The sequence below is a fragment of the Oryzias latipes genome, chromosome 23, assembly GCF_002234675.1.
Source record: "Oryzias latipes chromosome 23, ASM223467v1".
NCBI lineage: Eukaryota > Metazoa > Chordata > Actinopteri > Beloniformes > Adrianichthyidae > Oryzias > Oryzias latipes.
In genome coordinates, this window is record NC_019881.2 from 469,451 (window position 1) to 494,685 (window position 25,235).

The 25,235-nt window shown below is 42.7% G+C and overlaps 1 protein-coding gene across 4 annotated transcripts in view; it reads right to left on the minus strand.

Moving 5' to 3' along the window:
* cpne8 (copine 8) overlaps positions 1–25,235 on the minus strand; it is a 126,427-nt gene that overhangs the window by 61,641 nt on the left and 39,551 nt on the right. For all 4 annotated transcript variants that reach the window (XM_023952456.1, XM_023952457.1, XM_023952458.1 and 1 more), the window contains exons 2-4: positions 10,475–10,515; positions 5,480–5,526; positions 2,983–3,086 (exon numbers count right to left, since the gene is read on the minus strand). In XM_023952456.1, the coding sequence (XP_023808224.1) occupies positions 2,983–3,086; positions 5,480–5,526; positions 10,475–10,515 (192 nt within the window). The remainder of the gene's footprint in view (positions 1–2,982; positions 3,087–5,479; positions 5,527–10,474; positions 10,516–25,235) is intronic.

Below are 25,235 nucleotides of genomic sequence, written 5' to 3' on the forward strand. Positions count from 1 at the left end.
GTTTCAGCTTGTTAAAGAAGACAGTCACAAATGCTCTGTTGGCAGTCGTGGTCGTCCCACAGTCTTTACCATCATGCAGAGTATAATATTATGGTCTACCTATAGTGGAAATGAGCAGGAAAACTGCTGAAGCTGCTCTGTTTCACATGGATAACAGCGGCTTTTGCAGCGGGATGACGTCTCACAATACCCAGAGAGCCTGAGGTAACCACACATAGACGTGATTACCGATGCTTTTGGAAAGCTTTTTAAAATAAATCTGATTTAGAAACATCCTTTGTGTCTTCCATGCATTGTGTAATGGCTGATCAAGTGTGCGTTATCAGAATTGAACGCACAACGTGGAAGCCTGAACCGTTCAACGCGAAGTGCATTCATTCTGATAATGCACACTTTGAAGGCCATTAACCCGCTTATACCACGGTCACATACAAAAGAAATTATCATTGTTATTATTATTAAACTTTATTTAATAGGGACAGTGCACATTAATGAACGTCTATCAAACAATGACAGGCGTAAACATGCTGGATTATAGCAATGATGCTAATTTGCATCTATAGTCCCTAGGCAGGAAAAACAAAAGACAGTCACAGATACAATAAATAGTAACCAGTTTTTAGTCCTTTATTCTTGTTATTGTTTCGGTTTGAATCCCTTTTTCACAGAAAGCGGACTATTTGTTACGTGGAGCGGCGCGTTGTCAAATACGATTTTCACAGTCAAACGTTTGAATGTATAGTATTGTTGAGAATTGTTGGTGTGTGGAAGCAGGGTAACTGTGAAGTAGTGTTCCTTCTCCATAGAAGTACTTCCATAGAAGTACATATGTGTGATGCAAACACAGCTTTGGTAAATGATCACATTCACAGAATCAAGCAGCTGCCTCCTTAAGCACAGACTTGAACCAGGGCCTTCTTGCTGTGAGGTTAGAGCGCCAACCACTGCACCACCGTAACATCCTAATGAGTGATATATTCCAACAACCTATATGCAAAACCTGCCTGGGATCCATGACAAATCTTGATGAGCTCCAGTTTTTCCATAGTTTGCATGCAGATCTATTCAGCAGCGTCCGTGTGGATGAGCTGGATTTGCTCTCCGCTCTCTTTGATCATTTCAATCAGGGCTGACCTGAGCTGGATCAGCTGTTTCCATGTTCTAATTGATTGAACGCTCATGATCCAGATATTGGTGACCAGGATTGAACAGTCCTGATCGACGTGATCAGAGTATTTAGAAATACCATAAATACTATGACTCGTATTATAGTATGTTATTTTTGTTGGGGTGTGACGTTTAATCAGTTAATCAATGAATTGATTTATATTTGTACGAAGATCCATCTGTCAGAGGAAAGTTGTTAATCAAAGTGACCTGTCCTTATAGAATGGTTTGAAAATTAAATAAATGAATCATCTCCATTTTGGGGGGAAACCATTGGGATTGAAGCACAGCAGGTTTGTTTACACTAACGTAGAAACCATCACAGCAGACAACACACATGATGACACCTCACAGATCAGAAGATTTTAAATCCCGTCTAACACAGAAAGTCTTCAGCTGCTGGACCGGACAAGGTAAGAACTAAAGGTAAAAAACATAACCAGACATCAGTACAGTCCAATGTTTGGGAACACTGACTTTGCAGAGACATGTTTATTTCTTTATGCATTTCTGCCAAATGGCCTATTAATAGACAAATTCACCATACTGACCATCCAGTGTCTAGAATGTTCTCAGAATGTTCCCTTTGGATTCTTTGGATGTGGAACAACAACAGTGGTGAACTTTAGGAAACTAACATGTGAATGGATTTGACATTCATTCTAGTTTACTTGTTGGTTTGGACACAGATTTCAGTTGAATCAGTTAGTTCAAAAGGGGCCGGAGAAAGCACTGACGCTGGAAATGCTTATTCGACTTGAATAATGCCACGATGTTCACAGGGTGGATGTTAAAATGAAAATGCAATCCCCTCTTTGCATGTTCATTTAATTATGACACAGAATAAGCAGTGTTGAAGTAGAAATGAAAAAGCATTTTGAAGGAATCCTTTTTTATTTTAATTTTGAGTCAAAAAATGCAGCTTCATTTTGAAAATAGAAAGGCATTTCTGGTTTTGACTTTTATTTTTAATTATGCTACAGAATCACTTCCATAAAAGGGAGGCTACACCAAATGATGAATACTTTACCCAGACTTAGCTCCAGTTCATAGCTTCCAAATGCTATAATATGAAGCACCTCACTTATCATTTCAGTGGACGAGCAAACTAAAGTCTCTGGACTTGGGCCCTTCTTGTAGTAACCCTTGTGCTATCCTAGGCACTTTACCATTGGGAGTGGGGTCATCTAGACCCACTAGACAGTGCTCTGAACCTTTTTTCTTCAATGATTTGTGATCTTCACTGGTGTCCATGGATTACATGAAATCTTTCCACCTTTATCCACCTTTGTCACGGTAGGAAGAACACCTCAATGGAAGGGGGGGGGGGGGGGGGGGGGGGGGTCATAGGATAGCACAAGGGATAAACAGGAGTGCTGCCATAATGGATAACTAGTGCTGCCATCTATGGGATAAAGCTGAACCCATGCAAGAGAGGCCCAAGTCCAGGAATCTTGATTAATGCATTTTAAATGTCAAGCATAGTCAATACATTACAACGGACTTGGGACGTCTATTAAGCTCAGTGGGTCCCTGGGGAGCAGACCCTGATTTCCTGCACGACGGCCAACTGAGCACTAGAAATGGAATCGTTTTAAAATGATTTGTTATTTTTGCCATTAAAATTGGTGAGAACGATTTTGCTCTTCAACAGACTTTTTATACATTTAATAATAATGATTCTGATTAAAGACAATAAATTTCAATGACTGTCACAAATCCATTAGGGATCCATTCAAAATCAGAAGACAAATCTCATTTCTGCAAACAACAATGGCATCCTGGGAGACATAACAAAATGTGATTGTTACTTACAAGTCAAGTCTGAGGTTCTGACGCTCTTCAAAGAAGTAGTCCAGAATGAATTTCCGCACAAAGTCTGGATTAAGCGTGTTGTCGATCACTTCTGTTCTCCCAAACTAAACAGACAAACCAAGAAGGGAGGCCTGTGAGAAAGTCCACTTAACAAACACCATAGTGAACAGACCTTGGCTGTTTTAAATGGGGGAAAGGAAATATCTTGTAATGCTCTAAATGTCCCAGACCTTTGATCTGGTGATGATCTTTTTGACCTTTCTGTGTGTTTGAACACAAAGAATCAGCTTTACGGGCTTGATGTGAAGCGGCGGTGACTCATGGTAATCTGTAACCTGGAGCCGTTCCCTCAGGAGACGCATCAGGGGAACCGCCGGTTACAGAAGATTATGTCGAGCCTGCAGAGCTGCTTAAGGGGCAGGTGGCCCCCGTTTGGCATTTAACTTAGCCTGTACATGATGGGTCTGCTCAGAAGGATAAATACGCTGCAGTGATTGGGGCTGGGAGATTCAAGGCTCCTTTATATGCAGGAATATTCAATGTGGAGGGCCACCAGCGGCAGCAGAGAGTTTTATATTATGAAGATGTAGAATGAGTTCTTAATTAAAGACTAAAATAGTATTGTAAATGTATGAAGTACCACTACAATCAGAACAAAGGTCACAGTTTTGAAATCTAAACCTTCTGAAACGCAAACAAAATACATATTTGTGTTGGTCATGAAAAAAACTCAACTTTATTTGCATAAATCACAACAAACATAGACAGCAGTGTTGCATTCTGGGGCTTTGCTGCTCCTCCTTGGTTCTGCTCAGTGAGAAACAGACCACAATGGTTAGAAGTTGCAGAATCGGACCAATAAAACGTCCACCCCCCCTGGCCTCTGAGCACCTGGATGTGAGGTAAAGACATTTGATTGGAGGGACATCCTGACCAATCAGCATCAACCCTCTAATCTGTGATTGGCTGATTTGGTGGCACATTTGTAAATCTGAGCTTAGAGCCAAGAAAAAAAAGATTGAGAGAAAGGGAGATTGGATAGAACACGTCCGCAAAGTGATGAGTGAAATAACAGGATATTAAGCAGGTTTCAAAAGGTCACAAATGCAAAAGTGTATTTTGAAACCGTTGCCTGTATGTGGGAACTGGATGAGTGACCCTTTCTCCCTGGCGTTCCAAACAGGAAGTTCTCACTGGCTCCAGGAAGTGAAAATCCCATAGATACCATTGAGAAATAAACAGCTAGAACTCAGTCATTATAGTTGTCAGGATAACCATTTAACTCTAATACCCTTTTCTCACATGTTCTTGATAATTCATAAGAAAAACTATGCCTCGATAAAAGTAGGTGGAGTCACATCAAACATAAAAACGTTTGATGGACAGATCCTGGACTCCGACCAATCACAGCTCACTGACGGTGTCTGGCTCCGTCATGGTGACATCCATATCGTGAAAAAATGGCCACTGATTTGTCTTCATTTGTTTGGAGGTGGAACTTTCTATGGGGGGCGTGGCACTGTCCCCCACTGTCAGTCAACCAGAGAATGATCCTAGAAAATGATCTACGTTTGCTGGCTGCATAACTGTAGCCTTTGTTCACATTGTAGTGGCACAAATATGACTTTACAGAAATGAAAAGACTGAGGATCACTGTCACACTAATCAATGTCTAGGGCTGCGTCCAAATTCCCTTCTTACTCCCCAAATACTAAAAAACTATACAGTACAGGACTACCTAGTTCCCTGGATTTTAAAAGCAATTTGGACACAATACCCACTACTTTTGCTTTTAAACAGAAAATATGATGTCACCAATTTCACACAGTAAAAACCTAAAAACATGGATTAAAATACTTTGTTCTTTGCAAAAAAGGTTCAAACACAATGCATTGTGGTCTGCATTCCCCAATCTAGTGAGCATCGATGGACACTGGTTTTTTACAGAGACTTCTGGGAAATTTCTAGGGCAGTGGATTTGGGAATGGTGAGTTCAGACTAGAAAATGGAGAATGCACTAAGTAGTGAAGGAATTGGGACCCAACCTAGCAGTAATGCTTATGTACTGGGCGTTTCATCCACGTTCCTGCAGTGACATCATGGAGCCACAGCGCCGTTTTGGTGTTAGATGGTTGAAGCAGGAAAAAGCAGACGAGTCTATCTGTGCGTTTCTTACAGCTGGTTTACAAAAAGTTTGTTTTCAGGTAAAAGAACCGCTGGGTGGCAGGTGTACTTTAGGAACTGAACATGTGCTTCACATGACTAATGCTGCTAAACTGTAAGATACAGATACATAAACTGCTCTAGGGTCACTCTGCTTGTTTTCTTTATTTTTTATTCAAAATTGTTCAGTTCAATCATTACATTAACAATCTTATACAAGTCTGTATATTTTTCCCTAAAATGTTCAAATAACGTGAACATGTTTTACTGAAAGATCTTGTGTTGAGCAAACATGTGCTTCCAAGCATTTTGTCCCACAGAAACACACACTAACCTCTCTCCACTCCTTGTTTCCAATGGCTTGTGTGTAGAGAACACAAACTGTGAAGACAAAAGATGAAAAACACCAAATTATTGGCAGAAATCGTTACAACCATAATGTCAAGCATGAAGCAGATTTTAACAGGTTTTGACAGTGGTCCACTTTAATTAAAATAACAAGTTCGTTTTGGATTGTCCAGTTCAGTCTAGTAGATCCAGTGGTAGAAACTGATAGAAGTGCTGAGGTAGGAAAACCACAAAAGTGTAGACAGCAGAGTGTTGTTCAGGCAGAGATGAGCAGTGGGACACAGGCCTCCTATGGACTAATCATGTGGATTAGATGTGAGCTGTCAGTCAAAATCTGGAATACATGAGTGTGAGAGCTGGAGGGTGAGGTGAGCACAGCCCTGGACTACACAAAAATATATTTTCTGTTATTGTGCTGTTTTCACTTAATTTATGGTCAACTTTGATCATTTCTTTATTTATTTAATGCCATTTATTAGCCTTTAAGTTTCCTATTTTTATTCAACAATAAAACATTCAACCCTGCATCTTCTTCTGGAAATGCAGCTCCTTCTGTTTTCTTGTTGGTGTTTATGCTCAACGCCAAACCGCCTGTGCAAATCAGTGAAAGCTGATTGGCTGTGACGACCCCTGACAGGACACGCCGAAATACACAAAACGTGCTTAACCCTTAGTCACATCTGCCCTTACGACTAGATTTGGGTTGTATGTAACCAAAAATGGGCACATTTGTAGGTGCTTGAAGGAGGTTAGGATGAATAAGAAGGTGGTAGAGCACTGGGCGAGAACGTAGAGTGAAAATGTTTCTCTACAGTCCGGGACTTCTATGAATGAAAAAGGGCCGTGTCAGTACGTCCCTGAATGGTCAAAGTTCAACTGGGTTAACATTCAACACACATTCAATGGCCACGCATTTAGTACGAGAGCTGGAAAACGGACCTAAAACCTGCAAAGTTATTCATGGACACGAGAGTTTTTTAGCGTTCCCGTACGTTTACATTCGCTTTTAGTCCCAGGCCAATGCGAATGTAGCATTAGATAATTCACCATAGATTTACCACCCACACAACCATCATACTGTTCATTCTACACATCCCAGACAACTCAGAACCCCCCATGACTGAGGCCTTACATAAGAAAATATCTACATTTTCAAACCTATGCTTATCTTTTCCTGTCGTTTCCTTTGACTTTGCAGAAAACAGTGTTCCTTTACTGCCTCTTTTACTAACACTGTCATTAACTTTAACTTTAAACACATTAATTGAGGCCTGTAATGTGATAATTACACACTTTAAAATGTGAAAGACTGACTGCTTTAAAGAATGGTTGGAGAACGAAGGACGGCATGTAAATTGAAGCGGCAGTGATGGAGGGATCCCTGTACTTCTCTATAATCAGACACTTCTTTACTCACCAGTGTAGTGTGAAGAGACGCCTGAACGGCTCAGGCCAGTGAAATGCTTTTCACTACTGAGAAGAATTAATTCAAGTGTTGTCTTGATTGGAACCAGACTGGGACTGAATACAGTAAACATGCTGTTTTTGACAAACTGTTTGTGAATCTTTGTCTATAAAATAGTACATATTGATTTTTGAAGAGAAAAACCAGATGGTTTGTATTTTCTGTGAGGGTGTATTTCATGTTTATCTAGAGAGTAGATGAGATTATAACGTTTTACCGTCTTTGGTTTGTTTCACAGTTCATCGTAGTGTTTTGATAGAAATGAGATTTGGCATATTTTGGGACCGAATGAAGAAAAACGTCAACAGTTCTATAAAGTTGACTATTTTTGTATGAAGTGATATTGGTACACCACACTGAGAACAAAAGTCAGTTTTAGGATTCAAATTTCCTACCCTAGACATGAAGTTCAGTATGTGGCGTGTCCATGAGTCTGTGCCTCACATGTCCCAGGAATGGGTGGACCAAAGACCAAGTTTGTAGTATATTTTTGTTATTTTTAGGCATTTTTTGTTCTCAAATTCCTAATTTTTCAGTAATTTTCTAGCATGTTTTTAGGACCTTACTATGTTTTCATTTTGTTACACATACCACAGTTGATAAGAAAACCACTCTGCTTTATCGCGTGTTGTGTTTTGATCTATTTTTAGGACCTTACTCTTTTACTCTACTTTTGTTGGGTATCTTATATGGGGTAAAAAGTACCCGGCAAAAGTGACGGTGTGACTTTTTATAACAAAGGTGTTCTAGTGTTAAACTGCAAACAGAATGTTCAGGTTTAAAAACAAAACTTTCTAACTTTCAAATCAGATGCGTTGTTTCTCATCTCAGTTTCTCCCTAACTTTGACTTTGGGTTCACATCTGGAATCACATCTGCGTTATGTTTGTGCCACCAACAGCCAATCACAGCCAAGAGGGTTCATGCTGATTGGTGTAGCCCTTGTTCTATCTAAGACAACCCCCCCCCCCCCCCTTCCATTGACGTGTTCTCCCTACCATGACAAAGGTGGATAAAGGTGGAAAGATTTCATGTAATCCATGGACACCAGTGAAGATCACAAATCATTGAAGAAAAAAGGTTCAGAGCACTGTCTAGTGGGTCTGGATGACCCACCTCCCAACGTTAAAGTGCCTTGGATAGCACAAGGGTTAAAGGGAGGAAAATAGAATATACTGACCAACCTTTTTTGGACAAATGTATGTTTTGTTTTTGTAGACTTTATTTGCTCAGAAGCTCTTTAAGCCTCCATTGGCCTCTCTGGCTGAAAGGAGTCATTTTTATTCTTTTAAAAAATAAGTCGTGCTTTATTTTAGCATCAATTACATTTATTTTGTCAGTTTTGTGGAGTGAAGGCTCCTGAAACAGGAATCTAAAATGTGTAAAGTTTTTCTGTCAACATGACACTGATCTAAAAACACTCAGAAGACCACAGCTAAATACTGTAAACATAAAAAGGCTGATCTTCTGTGAGCTTTGTTTAATATTAAAATAGATTAAAGCAAATATTTTCTACAGCACAGCAAATGTTGTCATTTCTGTCCAGAGAGGAAAAGATACTAAAGTCTGTACATAATTTAAATACATTTTTGGATGGTACCAGTGACGCCCTTCATTTGTACAGCAGGGGGGAGAATGAGGAGACCTATGCAGAAAAAATAACATTTTTACCTTTTGCTGTTGATTTTTCCTTTAAATGAATGTGCTTCAGCAGATGATCCTGTCTGGAACAGGGTCCTATTTTTAAGAACTGGTTTGCTTATTTCTAAAGGTAAAAACAGGTTTACTAATAACTAAATGTGTTGTTTCTTTATATTTCAATGTTTTATTCATGGAAAATCAATCGTCATCATTGTCCCGCTGGACGGAACAAGAGTACGAGACGTTTTTTCTGCTTCTGACATTTTAAATGGGGTTAAACTAATATAAATAAACACAGAAGCGTGTTGTATTTGGGCTTTGTCGTTCCTCTGGGCTCAGTTCAGACAGAAACGGGTCAGAACGGTTGCAGACCGCAGAATCCTGGCAAACTGCACCAACTTAAACAGAGTCTGCTGTTTGCTCCAGAGACACATGATTGGATCCGTCTTTGCTGAATAATCCGTGTTCAGAGCAGATCTTCCTCTGCACCTCCATCAGGAAATGGTTTGCTCCTTTCCTCAGTCTCATCCATCTGCTTCCTGCATTCTCAGAAACGATGTCGTGAAGATTCCTCACCAGAATCTTCTTTGGCGGATGCACAACATTTAAAGCCAAATGGAATGAGACTCTGTTGGCTACGCTACACTGGCTAACATCACAAAGACCGGTGTCTGCATGACTGTGCACGGCCCGTGGTTGAGGGCGGAGCTTGTGTGTTGGAGCCCGGCCTAGACCCGGCGTGTGTGTCAGCCTGGGGGCGGAGCTTGCAGTGCAGACTCTGGTCTATGTCGGCTCGAACGGGCCCGCTTGTTTTCATGGGTGGGAGGGGCTGGCGCTCCGAGAGCAGGTTTTCAGAGGAATACTCAGAAATGCTTGAACGGATCAAACTACCACTTTGGGGATGTTTATAGTGAGGAATGAACATTACTTAAAAGCTCATAAAGTTGATTTTGCACAACATGGCCCTTCAAAGATCAACCCTTTATCAGAGCTGTTGCCAGCGGACAGGAAAATAACAGGCATTCTTTGAATTACTGTAGCTTTTCAACCATTTACACAATTAGCGTAATGTTACTTAAGTGTTGCATGGGAGCATAAACTGTTTGCTGAGTTCCCAGGATCTATTAGCATTACGATAATTACACAGACGGTCAAATAGTTGCGGTAATTCAAAGAGCGTCCACACTGAAGCTACGGCACCGTTGTTCCACTCCAATCATATTTTGATCCCAGTGGTATTTTAATTATGAGGACATAGTTTCTGCAGAGCAGCATGAGCTTGTTACAAATTCACCTGAGTTGTGGGCAGGACTGTTGGCGTAGAAGTAAGCCTCCACTGATATCCCATCATCCCTTTGTTTACACTCTTGCTAGCTTATAGCCCCCATAACTCCAAGCTAACATTAGCAGTGTATTTAAATGGCAGCAACATCAGATCCATCCATCCGTCCAGTTCTGATCCAGATTTCAGGAAAACAAAGACGTTCATGGATCTGTTTGTCTGCAGTGGATAATCGGAAAGGGGTGGAGCTGGGAGACGTTAGCCCCGCCCCTTTCACTTGCTGCATCACAAAAGAGAGCTTTTTAGGTGGCAGTTTTCCATCTGCTCCTAATTCGTCCCAATTTAAATAGAGAAATACTCAGAAATGCAGTTTCCTTCTTAAATCCTTTTATAAATGTCCTCCATCATGAGACAAAATGCTACAAGAACAGGTTAAAAACAGGATGGAGTGGCTCTCTGAAGGTTTAGGATGAAATCTGAATATTTGTTAGTCATTGTAAAGCTCAAAGAAAGGAAAACCCAATCTGGATAAATAAGCATGCAGAGAAGAAAATGGAAGAAAAGTTATGACATAAAAGATTCAATGGGACTCACTTGGGTCTGATTTGGAGAAGGTGTCCATGTCCAACAGGTTTCTATAGACACAAAGAGGAAAGAAATGAAAATCTAAATTTCCTGGTGAGAAGCTCAAGTCTGTCCATTTAAACAGATGGAGCATTAAAATACACACATAGTGTCCTGATTTTGAACGGAGTCTACTTTTATAGCGCTTCTCTACCTTCTTAGAAGGCCCGTTCACACATTCACACACTGATGGCGGCTTCGCTGCCGGACCCCACCAGGAGGAACCTGGGGTTCAGCGTCTCGCCAAAGAACACGTCAACACATGGAAGGTAGGGGCTCAACCTGCAATCTTTCTATCAGTGGTCGACCGCCCTACGTCTGCGCCTCGGCCATCATTTCGTTTCTTAATAATGAAGTTGCAGCTTTAAAACACCACATGAGAACGTCTAAAAGCTTCGGCAGGCATTTTCTGTACTGCATGAACTGTACCTGCAGTAAAACCTGCAGCAAACAAGAAAATCTCCATGTTTTGAGGACATTTTAACTCTGGGAATTCATAACATGATCATTTGTTCATCTAATGCCTCAGACCCACTCAATTCAATCCATTCTCTGTGATGAGTGACATTATGTGAAGAGCTGAGCTTCACTGTGGAACAATTTAACGGAGGACCTGAGACACTGAATGGCCTGATGCCACAGAGACTCCATTTCTGTTCTTTAAATGTTGTGATGAATTACTGTGATACTTCTGGAGGCTAACAGTTGAGACAGCATGAGTTGGATGAATTAGAGTTAGAGAACGTGACTGGAGTTTCAGTTCCTCTATGGCTTAACATGCCTCTACACCAGAGGCTCACTCACACAACGCAAATCCATCCCAACTGTGACAACACACAGAACACGCCATTCATGTTATGTGTAGTTTATGTGTTCCTCTTTAAGAAAGAGATGCTGTCATTGGTAATAAAGTTAGTTCAGGTTAGTGAGGTCACTTCCTGTAGAGAAAGCCACGTGGATCACAGGTTGTCTTCATCCAATGCCATCTGCGGTTAGACACACCAATAACTCCAGTGGGATTTATTCTTTCATTACATGCTATTTTAAAGTAATGTTCATTATTTCAAGGCAGTCTGAATCTGTACATGGGTTTTTATTGTTTCCTTTGTATTTCAGTTTTTACTCCCTGTTCACTGAGAGAGTCCAGTAAAACGTATAAACGTTACTGCGACGACTCATCTGATGCTTTGACAGGAGTTCAGCTTGGTGTCCAGTCTATGGACGGGAGCCTCCAGCTCACCTAATCCCAGTTATGTCAGGAAACGTACGAGGAATGGACTGTAAAGAAATGCTGGGAGTTTGTACCCAGTTCTCCAGATATACAAAAAGATCCACTAAGATTCAGAAGTCCAACACTCATCTCTTAGTGTTTTACTTGCAGCAATGGTTCCATTCACTCTGAAATTCACGATCAGGTTCACTGCTTTAGACACAAAGGATTCAGCTTCTTCCCACAAATGCATGTCTGGGCTTTGAAGCCTCTGCAAGCAGCTGTAGACCAATGTCTGCAGATTCAGTTGTCACTTCATAAAAATGACACACACACACACACACGCGCATACACACACACAAAAACTAGGATAATACAGGGACAAGAAAACATCAGAAACAATTAGCATTTCTTCCAACTAAGATTTGGTATGACTATATGATTTAAACTTAAACAATTTGAATAAATGAAAAAACATAACTTAATTCAAATTTACCAGATTATGAGACGCACTCTAGATTTCTGAGACAATTGGGACTTTAGGTGCATCTCATAGTACAGTATAGTACAGTAATCTTTCAACTTGAGCTTTCTTGTTACTGCTGTTGAGTTTCACGTTTGCTTTGTGAAGAATGAGCAGTGCTCCAAAAACAGAACTGTGAATGCATGAAGGACTTTGGTTCCAGGGGGTTTTACCAGCACGTCTGCTGCTCCTGTAACCCATCAGAGGAATGTAGGAATCCTTCCACTGTTTCCTGTCATGGGGTGACGAAAACCAATCTGAGTAATGAATTAAAACACTTCCTCATAAGCAACATGCCAAAGGCTAAGACGGATTAACCCCAAAGAGAAGAACAAAGCTCCATTTCTGGATGCAAAACCTTCTCAGGAATTCAAGCAAAGACAGGAAAACAGTGATGGATAGACACCTGAAGCTCTAAAAGAGACTGAGGCGGAAGTTTCCCAGCTGCAAATGATGATTAGGTCCACGGGGATTAGTGCCTATCGGTCTAAGAACATGATTACACAGATGAATCTTTTTTAATTAGTTCTGTCATTACTTATGCTACAACTCCTAATTGATCTCTTGCTCGTCTGTTTTCATGTCATGCTTTAAACGAGTGTCATGATTAAAGGACCTCCAGGAAACCTTCCTTTACCCACATTTGGTGCCATGGAGAAGAGGAAAGTTCCTTTACAGATGTCCCAAATGAGCCTAACCGTTTCATATCTCGCCGCTAATGATCCTGCGGCGTGACCACGGTTGGTGGTGTACATCAGCGAGGACGGGGAGGTGTGTGAGGCAGAGCTTCAACAGAGCATTCAATTATTCTCAGACATGCCTTGGTCTCATGCTTTCCTGCTTCCATGTTCAGAGCCTTGGAGGTTCCAACCACAAAAGCAGCAGCCAAACATCTGCACAGCTTATGTTGAAAATTCATTGCTTTTTTCCAAAACACAAGTTGTTGGCCGACCTCACTAAGACGTGCCGTCAAACCTGAAGAACCCGTTCTCCGTGATTCAGAACAAGATCTTCAGACAAACTTTACTAAACGGGTGAATCCTGTTTACTTTGCAGAGCTGTGTTGGGTTTGATCTGCATTTACACTTTGGAAAGTTTGTGAACACAGCACTAGGGTTTACTGCCAAAGGGAATCCAGGATCGGATTTTCAGGGAGGATCTGGTTTCACCAGTGGGGTTCATACATCCCTAAACAAAACTGGGTATCCACAGAAACTAACTGGACTGGACCCAAAGGGAACATTGTGAAACTAGTAAAAGCGAGACACATTGGAGCCATTATGGTTTTCACCATTCAAGGGTCGCCCCAGTGAGTCAGGTTTTCTCCGATTCACACAGGTGAGTTAGCAGAGATTTTTACGCCATATCCCCTTCCAGACACCCTGTATTTTATCCGGGCTGGGAACCAGATAAAATACAGGCAAGGGAGACCCCTCGTGGCTACGTAGTTAGGCAGTTGCATAAAGAATCTTGCCCAAGGACTCACACTGGATGAAACTCATTGAGCACCCTAGGAATTGAACCCTGATTTTCCAGTGGACCAGTCCCACACTTAAGGAACTGAGCTATCCATTCACTAAAATACTAGAGCCATGTACAGTTAACTAAATAGCCTGAAGGTGGACGGATCAACGTGTGTAGGGATCAACTCGATCCGTACACACACATGAACAAATTCCTTTATAAAGGAAAAGGTCACAAATGAACCAGACATTTCCTTTAAACATGCTTAAACAGAATTATTTACAAAAATGCAAACATGGTTAGTTGGATTTGATTCAGTTTCATAGCATCTTTAAAATGATTATTACCCGTCTCAAGTTCTTTCTTCGACTATTGCTACTTTTTCTTTCGTGAACCAACAACATTGTTCACGTGTGTGAAAACCCAGGCTTGGTAAAATTTCTCACAGCAGCTACATGTTTTGCAGAAGCAGTAAACAGGTGACCAGGTGACCTGGCTCTTGTAACATAAGACAGCTGACTGTGGCGTTACACCGTGCACAGGTGAAAAAGACTCAAAGTAGAACGGAAGTGTCCAGAAATGAGGCATTTCTGAATACGTGTTGAACTGTGTGAACTAAGCAAATGACAGATTGACCAGAGCCTGATATGTTGCCAGAGAAAACGAAAGCATTTCAGCTCATGAGACAGGCCTGTGGAACTGCCACTCCGACAGCTGTTTGCATCACAGACAATGCTTCTGTAACCCTTGTGCTATCCTATGACCCCCCCCCCCCCCCCTTCCATTGAGGTGTTCTCCCTACCATGACAAAGGTGGATAAAGGTGAAAAGATTTCATGTAATCCATGGACACCAGTGAAGATCACAAATCATTGAAGAAAAAAGGTTCAGAGCTCTGTCTAGTGGGTCTAGATGACCCACCTCCCAACATTAAAGTGCCTAGCGTAGCACGAGGGTTAAAATGCAGAGAAATGTACATTTTTACATAGATCCTTTTGGGAAAGCAGTGCCAGAAAGACATAAAGCAGAAAAACTGACCTCAAACAAATGGCCAAATTCAAAACCAATGTTGCCCATCAACATATATTAAAAATTAATTACTTTTCTGAGGCAAACTTATAAAAAAAAGATGGATACTTAACTGTGTTATTGTTTTAGACCAGTGTTTTTCAACCAGTGTGCTGCTGCCAATAGAGATGATCAGGTGTGACGTGGGAAATGTTCATTTTCACTCATCTAAAAACATTTCCCATCACCTGATTATCAGCTCCGTGTTCATCAAAAAAGGCCCAGATTTCACACTGAGTAGTTTATAAATGCAAATAGCATATAAATGCTCAGCGTCTATCAACATCTTCCTGTCTGTCAGAAGGAAGGCGAGAAAAACTTTAGACTGTAGCTCCTCCCACACTGTCCATTAATCAATACAAACTACAGAGTTTGTTGATTTACACTGAAAAATAACATGCATCACCAATACGTATCTCCTAAATCATGTTGAATAGCCAACATGAAAATATTCATTATGAGGGATTTTTTGTCAGCATAAGCTTTTTAACGTCGATTGAAACATCGTATTATATTTAAATGGGGTTAAAAAAACAGATGGGATTGCTTTTCTGCTCCCCAACTTTCCAACAGTTAAGTGAAGTTGATGTCCAAAGCCCTGCAGCCGGGTCCAGTTGGAGAGAGACGTGGCCTTCACTACGTCTGTCCCACTATGGGTTGCAGACTCGTCTTCTGACCGGCCCAAAGCAACGGCTTCCCCCATGTGGTCCTCATGACACAAGGCCGTTTGAAGACATCTGCTTTTCAAATTCCAGTCTTGGTTGATGCAGTGGGCAGAGAGGCTAAGATAAGGTTCAGACGTGCGACTTGACCACATGTCAGATGTGGTAGTGAAATATGACACACAACATCAATGGGGGACCTGTCCGTGTGGAGTTAGCATGTTCTCCCCGTGTATGCGTGGGTTTTCTCCATGATCTCCGGCTTCCTCCCACCATCCAAAAACATGCTTCATACGTTGATTGGCAACTCTAAATTGTCCATAGGTGTGAGTGTGAGAGTGAATGGATGTGTGATTGAGGATATTCCACCAGGGTTGTGCCGATGGACGATATCATCGTCCATCGTGATGGGTGACTGACATCCCGATGGAGAGACCACCATCATGATGCCACGCCCCCGCCACGTTGCGCGTCGACACCATAAGCCGCGGTTACATGTACAAAATATCTTGATGGGATCAATGGTCAGATTAGAATCCAACCGTGTACATGGGCCCAGAAAAATGTTTTCAGAATATAGAATATAGGTGGACTTCCTGTGACGTCATTTCCGGGTGAGCTATTCCCAGTGCTAGCTGTGTGACTGCTGTCCTCTTGTTTGGCATTAGCCTTACTACTATTGCTTACTCTAAGGGTTATCTGGGTTAATATTCACATCTAGTACCTTTTATTAGCGAATTCACCACTGTTAAACCGCTTGCTGTTCACTTTTCTCATTTTGCTAAATAAACCACTTCTCTTTACTTAAACACCGCTAGCCTTAGCTTAGAACCTAGTATGGCCACCACCACTCCTTCCGCCTCTCCTCCTCTCTCCTGCCCCATGTGCCATATGTTTAGTGATGATCCTGCCTCCTTTAGTGAAGATAGGGGTAGGTGTGTTAAGTGTAGTCTTGTGTTAGACTTGGAGGCCAGGCTGGAGCAGTTAGAAGCGCGGCTCCGCACAGTGGAAGCTAAGCCGGCTAGCCAGGTCGTTACTCGTAGCGCGGGCCGCGCTACCAGGGCTAACTTAGTTAGCACCCCAGCGCCCTCCCAACAGCCGGGAGACAGTCAGGGGTTTGTACCGGTTGGGAGGAAACATAGTGCTAAACGCAAAAACTTAGAGCACCCTAGACTCCACGTTAGTAATAGGTTCTCCCCCCTCGGCGACACACCCGCTGAACACTCAACTCTGGTTATAGGCTCTTCTGAAGTTAGAAACGTGGAGCTCCCAGCGGCTACAGTCAGGTGTTATCCGGGGGCCAGAGTTGGTGACATCGAGGGGAACCTTAGGATGTTAGCTCAGAATAAGTCCAGGTTCCGTCGAGTCGTGATTCACGCAGGCGGTAATGATGCCCGACGGAGACAGTCAGAGGTGGTTAAGTTAAACGTAACTTCGGTGTGTAAACTGGCTAAGACGATGTCCGACACTGTAATTTTCTCTGGTCCCCTGCCGAACTTAGTCAATGATGAAATGTACAGCCGCTTTTCATCATTTAACCGCTGGCTTTCTAGATGGTGCCCAGGAAACGGCGTATGTTTTGTGGATAACTGGAGCGCGTTTTGGGGGAAGCCCGGTCTCATGCGGAGAGACGCCGTCCATCCCACTCGGGACGGTGCCGCTCTTCTTTCTAGAAACATTTCTGCTAGCCTTAGTCTGTTAACCTGACAATCCAGAGACGAGACCCGGGCGCAGAGCAGCAGTGTAAAACGCTCATCTGAGCCTCCCTTAGGGTTAGTGCCGGTGCAAAACCCATGCAGGGAAAGTCAAGCAGGTCCGAGCTTTAGCTTATGTGCTGAAAGACAAATGAAAGGAGCGCGTCATAGAAACCTCAAAGTGACAGACAGCAGTTCTCACAAGCATAATTATGATGTCATTAAATGCGGTTTATTAAACATTCGATCCATTTCCTCCAAGTCCCTCTTAGTCAATGAGTTAATTACTGATAACAATCTTAGTCTTTTAGCCTTAACAGAAACTTGGCTCCATCAGGATGACTATGTTAGATTGAATGAAGCAACCCCCCCCACTTATGCTAACTATCAGAAATCCAGGATTTCAGGGAAAGGAGGTGGTTTGGCAGTAATATCACAGTCTAGCTTACTTCTCAGCCCTAAAGTTAAAAATGCTTATAATTCATTTGAAAGCATCATATTGTCTTTAAGTCACCCAAACAGGAAAACTCGAAAACCTGTTTTACTCAGAATTATTTATCGCCCCCCCGGCCCATATTCAGAATTTTTAACTGAGTTTTCCGACTTCCTATCGACTATTGTCTTAGATTCTGATCAAATTATAATATTAGGGGATTTTAATATTCATGTTGATGACCCCAGTGACTGCCTAGGAAAGGCTTTTGCAGCTTTATTAGATGATGTTGGTTTCACCCAAAGTGTGAATGAACCCACTCACTGTCATAAGCACACCCTGGATCTTGTTCTAACCCATGGGATAGAGATCAGCCAGCTGAGTGTCCTTCCTCTTAACCCCATCATTTCTGATCACTTTCTGATTACCTTCCAGTTTACACTGGAACATCCTTCTGTCCCAGTGAATAAGAAGCAGCTTAGAAGAACCTTAACTGACCGTTCTGTGTCTGAGTTTAAACACACAGTTCAGCCAGTACTTAGTGATATTCTGAGAAAATACTCTGAGACCAGCTCCCATAGTATCAGTCCTAGTATAAATGACCACTTTGTTAATGATGCCTTACAAGCCCTCAGGAGTACACTCGATGTTGTTGCCCCCTTGAAACCTAAGTTCGTCAGACAAAACCGAGTAGCACCGTGGTTTAACGCTGAAACTCGTTCTCTTAAACGAGAAACCCGTAAGTTGGAAAGAGAATGGCGCCGCTCCGGTTCAGAGCAGTCTCTGGATATCTGGAAACATAGCCTATTAAATTATAAAAAAGCTCTGCGTAGAGCTAGAAGCCAGTACTATTCAACCTTAATATCAGAGAATGGAAACAATCCAAGATTTCTTTTTAGCACTATAGCTAAATTAACTCGCAGTCAGAGCTCAGTAGAACCACATGTTCCTGTTTCTCTCAGCTCTGATGATTTTCTTACATTTTTCGATAGTAAAATCTCAAATATTAGACATAAGTTAAATCAAGTTATTCCTACTATCAGCCCAGATCAGGCTGAAGCGGTAGAAATGGAGGCATCCATAGAAACCTCTGTAACATTAGACTGCTTCACTGCTGTGGATCAAGCGGAAATAACATCAATTATTACGTCCTCCAAATCCTCAACGTGTCTGTTAGACCCAATTCCCACTAGACTTTTTAAAGAAACTTTTCCCCTAATTAATGATCCCATATTAACAATGATAAATGCCTCTCTGGAAACGGGTTACGTGCCACAGTCTTTTAAATATGCAGTTGTTAAACCTCTTCTGAAAAAGCCCAGTTTGGATCCTAGCATCTTGGCCAACTATAGACCGATATCAAACCTGCCCTTTATTTCTAAAATCCTAGAAAGAGTTGTAGTTAAGCAGCTTTACTGCCACCTACAGGACAACAGCCACTTTGAAGACTTTCAGTCGGGGTTTAGACCTCACCACAGTACGGAAACTGCACTAGTTAGAGTCTCTAATGACTTGTTATTGGCCTCAGAAAAGGGACTACTTTCTATTCTGGTCCTGTTGGACCTCAGTGCAGCCTTTGACACTATCGACCACGGTATTTTACTCCATAGATTAGAGCAGGACATAGGGATCAGAGGATCTGCTCTCCAGTGGTTTAAATCCTATCTGTCTGATAGGTATCAGTTCGTTAATGTAAATGGCCATTCCTCTCAGTGCACTCGAGTCAACTATGGAGTCCCACAGGGCTCAGTCTTGGGACCGATCCTGTTTACGCTTTATATGTTACCCCTAGGAAACATAATCAGGAAACACAGCATTAATTTTCATTGTTATGCCGACGATACGCAGTTGTATTTATCCATGAAGCCTGACCAGAATGACCAGATAGAGAAACTGAACGCCTGCATCAGTGACATCAAGACCTGGATGACAATTAATTACCTCCTCTTGAACCCAGAAAAAACTGAGGTCATTATACTTGGTCCTAAAAACCTCAGAGATGCTCTGTCTGCTCAGATAGTCTCCCTGGATGGTATAAGTATAGCCCCCAATTCCACAGTTAGAAACCTTGGGGTTTTACTTGACCAGGATTTATCATTTAAGGCTCACATATCTCAGGCGTGCAGAACTGCCTTTTTTCACCTGCGGAATATTGCTAAGATCAGAAATATACTTTCTAAGAGTGATGCTGAAAAACCCATCCATGCATTTGTTACGTCGAGGCTGGATTACTGTAACTCCTTGTTAGCAGCGTGTCCTAAGAGTTCCTTAAGAAGTCTCCAGCTTGTTCAGAACGCAGCTGCTAGATTGTTAGCTGGAACTAGCAGAAGAGATCACATCACTCCTGTGTTAGTTTCACTCCATTGGCTCCCAGTTGATTCTAGAGTTAAGTTCAAGATCCCCCTGTTAACCTATAAGGCCTTACATGGAATGGCCCCGTCCTATATTAAGGACCTCATAGTCCCTTACCAACCAATCAGAACACTTCGCTCGCAAAATGCAGGACTGCTTGTGGTTCCTAGAATTAGTAAAAGTACGGTTGGAGGTAGAGCGTTTAGCCACCAAGCCCCTGTCTTATGGAATAAACTCCCAGCTCATGTAAGAGAGGCCGACTCAGTTTCTACATTCAAAGCTAGACTGAAAACATTCCTCTTTGGACAGGCTTATTGTCAGACTAGTTAGTATTCAGAGATTATTTAACTTAATGTTAGTTTGTTTAAATTAAACTTAATAATAACTATTTCTTTTAAAAGGCTGCTAGAAGTTGAAGCTGGGGTAACTATGGTGCACTGGGGTTCTTTCCTCTTTCCTTTTTTACTTCTACCCTTCCTCTCCTCTATTCTTGATCATAATTTATCATTTAGTTCTCCATGCCTCTGTTTGGTGCAGTGATTCATGTATTGTCCCTCTTTTCCTCTCCCCTCCTGGGGAGTGGGAGTGCTTCCAGACTCCAGTTGGCTCATCCGTGCTCCAGTTCCTGACCGTTTACCTCGCCTTTGCTCCTGCTCCTACACCTGGCTGTGGATCCTGCCTCTGGCTCATCTCTGGCTCGTCTCTGCTCTGCACCTGACCGAGTACCTCGTCTCTGCTCCTGCTCCTACACCTGGCTGTGGATCCTGCCTCTGGCTCATCTCTGGCTCGTCTCTGCTCTGTACCTGACCGTTTACCTCGTCTCTGCTCCTGCTCCTACACCTGGCTGTGGTTCCTGTCTCCGGCTCGACTCGCGCCTTTGACTGTCCCGATAACCACGGCTGGATGAAGCTCGTCTGCTGGACTTTTATATATGTAGTTGTAGATTTAGATAAGTTAATTCTTCTCTAAGAGTTCTGGTAAATCGCCTATCCGTCCTGGGGGAGGATCCCTCCTTCATGTGGGCACCCCTGAGGTTTCTTCGTTTTTTCCGGAATCCGGTTTTTTTGGGAGTTTTTCCTTACCGCGAAGGGGGGTCTAAGGGCAGGAATGCCAGTATAGCTTAGTCAGTTTGTTAGTTCATTTTAGTATTTTTCTATTGAACTCTTTGTATTCGTGATCCTTTTGATTTCATGTTTTACTTCGAAGCCCATCGAGACGACTGTTGTTGTGATTTTGGGCTATACAAATAAAATTGAATTGAATTGAAAATTGAATACAAAACAATGTTAAACAGCGCCGAGCGGCTATTTACATTGACATGTCAGCTCGGTAAAATACGAGACGATCTTCTAAACGTGCTTTTAATAATGTTACGGTTATTATGAAACACCTGTTCGCTCATCATTTGAATTTTAATCCGTGTGGTCAGTGCTTTTTCTGAACAAAGCCAGGATTAGCAGTATGCTAACACGGGCTAACAACATTAGCTTTGGGTGGTGCTGCTGGCTGGCTGCACGTAAACATGTAAGAATAACATCAGCCTTTATTTAGTCGGGACACGACTGGAAACACAAATCCGCGTGATTGTTTGAATGTTTTCTAAGGACTGAGCGACATTTCTGCTTTGAACCTCAAACCGCTGTGTGTGCTGACGATCCGAGCTGTGCTCAGACACACGTTTAGACCCGGTTCTGAGTTCGGTTGCTTGTACCCCTAGAGCTGCGGGACGGATCGCAGTCTTAAATCTCCCACACATACCGCATACTGCATACCGCTCATGTACCCCCCCCCCCCCCTCCCATAAAACACAAAGCTTTAAGTCCGCGCTCCGCCGGTCCACTTCACTAGTGAAGTGCGGGAGCGGACTACTTCTTTTCTATTTTGTTTGTTACTTTTTTTGTTAAAGTCACTTCCCTCAGTTTATACTGGATCATCGCGGATGAGTCATTAGTTGGGAAATAAAATGAAAAAAGCAAAAAAACGAATAGCAGTTATATAAGAACGAAAAATGTAAAAATACCCCCCCCCCCCCCCCCGACGATGTCATCGTCCATCCCGATGGTTGACAGCAAACATCGTCAACGGCCAATTTAAGGGACATCGCCCAACCCTATATTCCACCCTGCGACAGACTGGCGACCAGTCCAGGGCATCCCTTGCCTTCGCCCAAGTGGCCGGGATAGGCTCCGGCAACCCCGTGACCCCGAAAGGGAATAAACGGTAAAGAAGATGAATAGATGCTTGAATCCATCATTTTCATTATTGGTAGTATGTCTTTGGCCAGACAATGGGCTTTTGTATCTGTGATGTCACAATGTCGTTTTTTTTTGTCTGGTGTATCACTGAAAAAAGCCGACTGTAAAGACTGTAGCGCAGGTCTTACCATTTTATCAGCTGTCGGAGACTGAGTGTGCAGTAGAGGGTGGTGCTGCTTTAAGGGATAAAAAGGTTGGTGGTATTTCCAGTTTTAGACCGAACCTGTCTTCTGCAAAATTTGCAGTACACGGTACTTTGTTCTTTAAATAACCCAAATACATCCACACAGCAGAACTTTTGGGGCCGTTCAACAATGTAGTCCCCACTTGAACCTTCATCTGCATGCTCTTCATCCGCGTTTGCCAACTTCTCTTCAGCTCTAACTTTTAAGCTGCAATGGATTAATACAAAAAGAAAGTTCACTAAAAGTGTTAATTTCTAATATAGTAAAGTGAACCCACCGTTTAATCAACTTTATTAGCAACATCAATGTAACATTAAACAGTTGATGAATATAAGGTATTCTTCTTATGGTGTAAGGGAACATCTGTTGTAATAAAGTCTCCTGGTTTTTGTCTCTACAATGCAGCTCTCTTTTATTTTGAAGTCAAAGGCTCTTCTGTTTCCTCACTGGCTCTTCTCTGTTGCTCTTTGCCAGCATGGGGGTTTCAAGTCAGCAGTCGGAGCGGCCACTTAAAGAAAGTAGAGGATGTATTTGGATTTGTAAACGAGCGACTTGACTCAAGGAGGAGTCGGATGTGGTGGAGGGAATCCAGTAGCTTTCCAAAATAAAACTTCCCTCAGAAGCCGAATACAAAGAAAACTGGACAAATGTAGGTCTTGTTTCTTTTCTTTGCAGTCCAGTGCCGACGGACCAGTACCGGTGGGGTTGGGGGCAAAGATTAGCCGCCCTCATGACTGCTGTTCACTTGAGGATGATGAATCAGCATATTTTCCTTTTTTTAAGGCTGTTAGAGTGAACATAGAGGATCCTTCACGGATAAATGATTGGCACTTTTGCCATCATTATAAATAAACCTCATGCTCTTTACCGACTCTGCATTAGTGTGCAGCAGGGGGTCAACTTAAGTTAAAAAGCCCACTTGCTATGATGTTCAGATTTAGCCCAGCGTATGACTGACTGCTGCTCCGAGCACATGTGGCGACGCTCCAAATGGGCTCCTGGGCTCCCCCTGCAAGGGTTTGTTCCACTTCACAGAATAGTGTGGGTGAGTCACGCTCTCCCCCCTTTCCTCTGGCTCTTCCTCTCTTTTCATCCAGAGGTAGGCGGCAGGATGCTGAAGGCTGCCATCCGGAGTACACCCAGGTTTGAGGGAATCCCAGTTTGCTGACTGGAATTCATAAATGATTCAATTCAATCGTTATAGCTTTTTGTCATGTTTAAATCAGGCTTCTTTTGTATAATTACCAAGATAGGAAAATGTGATTCCTTCTCCCAAAAACCAGCTGACATTCTGCACTTCCTGCTGTAACTAACTGGCTCTTATCATAAGTTGCTGGTCAGTTGGTTTTTGGTTGAAACATTTTCCAATAAAGCTTTAAGACAAATCATCATTTGAGATACGGTGGTCCCTCACTATGTCGCTATTCATCTTTTGCAGTCTGGCTGGTTTTTTCCGAAGGACATAGCTTCTGCAGAGCGGCAGTAGTTCATCAGAAAGTCACGTGTGAGCTGTTGGTGCAGAGAAAGCCCGCCCCCCAACCCACCTCCATAGCTGAGAGCTTGGAGGATGAAGATTGTGGCCCCCCCATTAACTGTAAATGAGAGCTGCACTGAAGGACCCCCTCCCCCTTTTCCCGGATCAATTCAATCATTGATTTATCTCATTTTTAATTTTTTCTTTTTAATCATGTAGATCGTTTTGATTGGCTTCTGCCTCAGACAGATTGACGAGGTTGGATTGTAGGAATAGAAATCAATTAAATCAATTAATCGATTCATTGTTGCACCCCTTAATTTCCTTAACATGTGTCCTTCATCATCAGAAAAGGCCAGAAGAGTATGTTACAAGCACCAAGACACAACTTTCATCCCAGTGTGTCTTTAAAGGCGATGCCAACACACAAACTGTAAAACCAAATCATGCAGCTTTCAAAACCTGCTTTCACCTGGCCTCACCTGGCCTCACACCTGGCCTCACACCTGGCCTCACCTGGCCTCACACCTGGCCTCACCTGGCCTCACACCTGGCTTCACACCTGGCCTCACCTGGCCTCACACCTGGCCTCACCTGACCTCACACCTGGTCTCACACCTGGCCTCCCCTGGTAGCTGCCATTCACTGAAACAGGCGCTGAAATGCGGTCTAGAAACAAATTGGAGGGAAAGGTTTTCTGCTCATTTGCTTCCATAACATTCCTCTGCCCTGCGACAGACTGGCGACCTGTCCAGGGCGTCCCCTGCCTTCGCCCACAAGTGGCCGGGATAGGCTCCAGCAGCCCTGTGACCCCGAAAGGGACTAAAGGGAATAGAAAATGAATGAATGAACATTCCTCTGCTGCTACCAAAAGGAAACCCATCTGTTCCATGAGAAAAAGATGATGCTTTTGGGTCTTAACACGTGAAATGCCTGATCCCAGGGTCTGAAGGGAATTTGGGGGTATGAGTGTGGGGGGTATTTCCCTTTCACACATGCACACGGGAGGTGTGTCTTCATGCTCACAGGGGGGAGCTACATGGTAGAAGTAGCATGGGGGTAACCATGACAACAGCTGTCAGCCAATCGGGGTCACTTGGCAGACCTGAATGACAGTTGTGTGTCATTTTTTTATTCAGTAAGGGATGCCATCCGTGGTATTTGTGGCTTCACATGTTCTGGTTTTTCTGTTCTTTCCTTTCCTCTCCAGGTGTGACACCCCCCCCCCTCCCATTTTCCCGCCTTTCTCTTTTTTTAAATCCTTTTTCTCTTTTTCATCCTTCTTTCCTCTCTTCTTTATTAGCCTCCTCCCTACTTTTCAATTAAGGAATATATGCAGGGATACTTTCAAGCTGCCTGAAGAGGCCACGTCCCTGACAGCACGTTACCTTGACAACACAACGGCCCCCCAC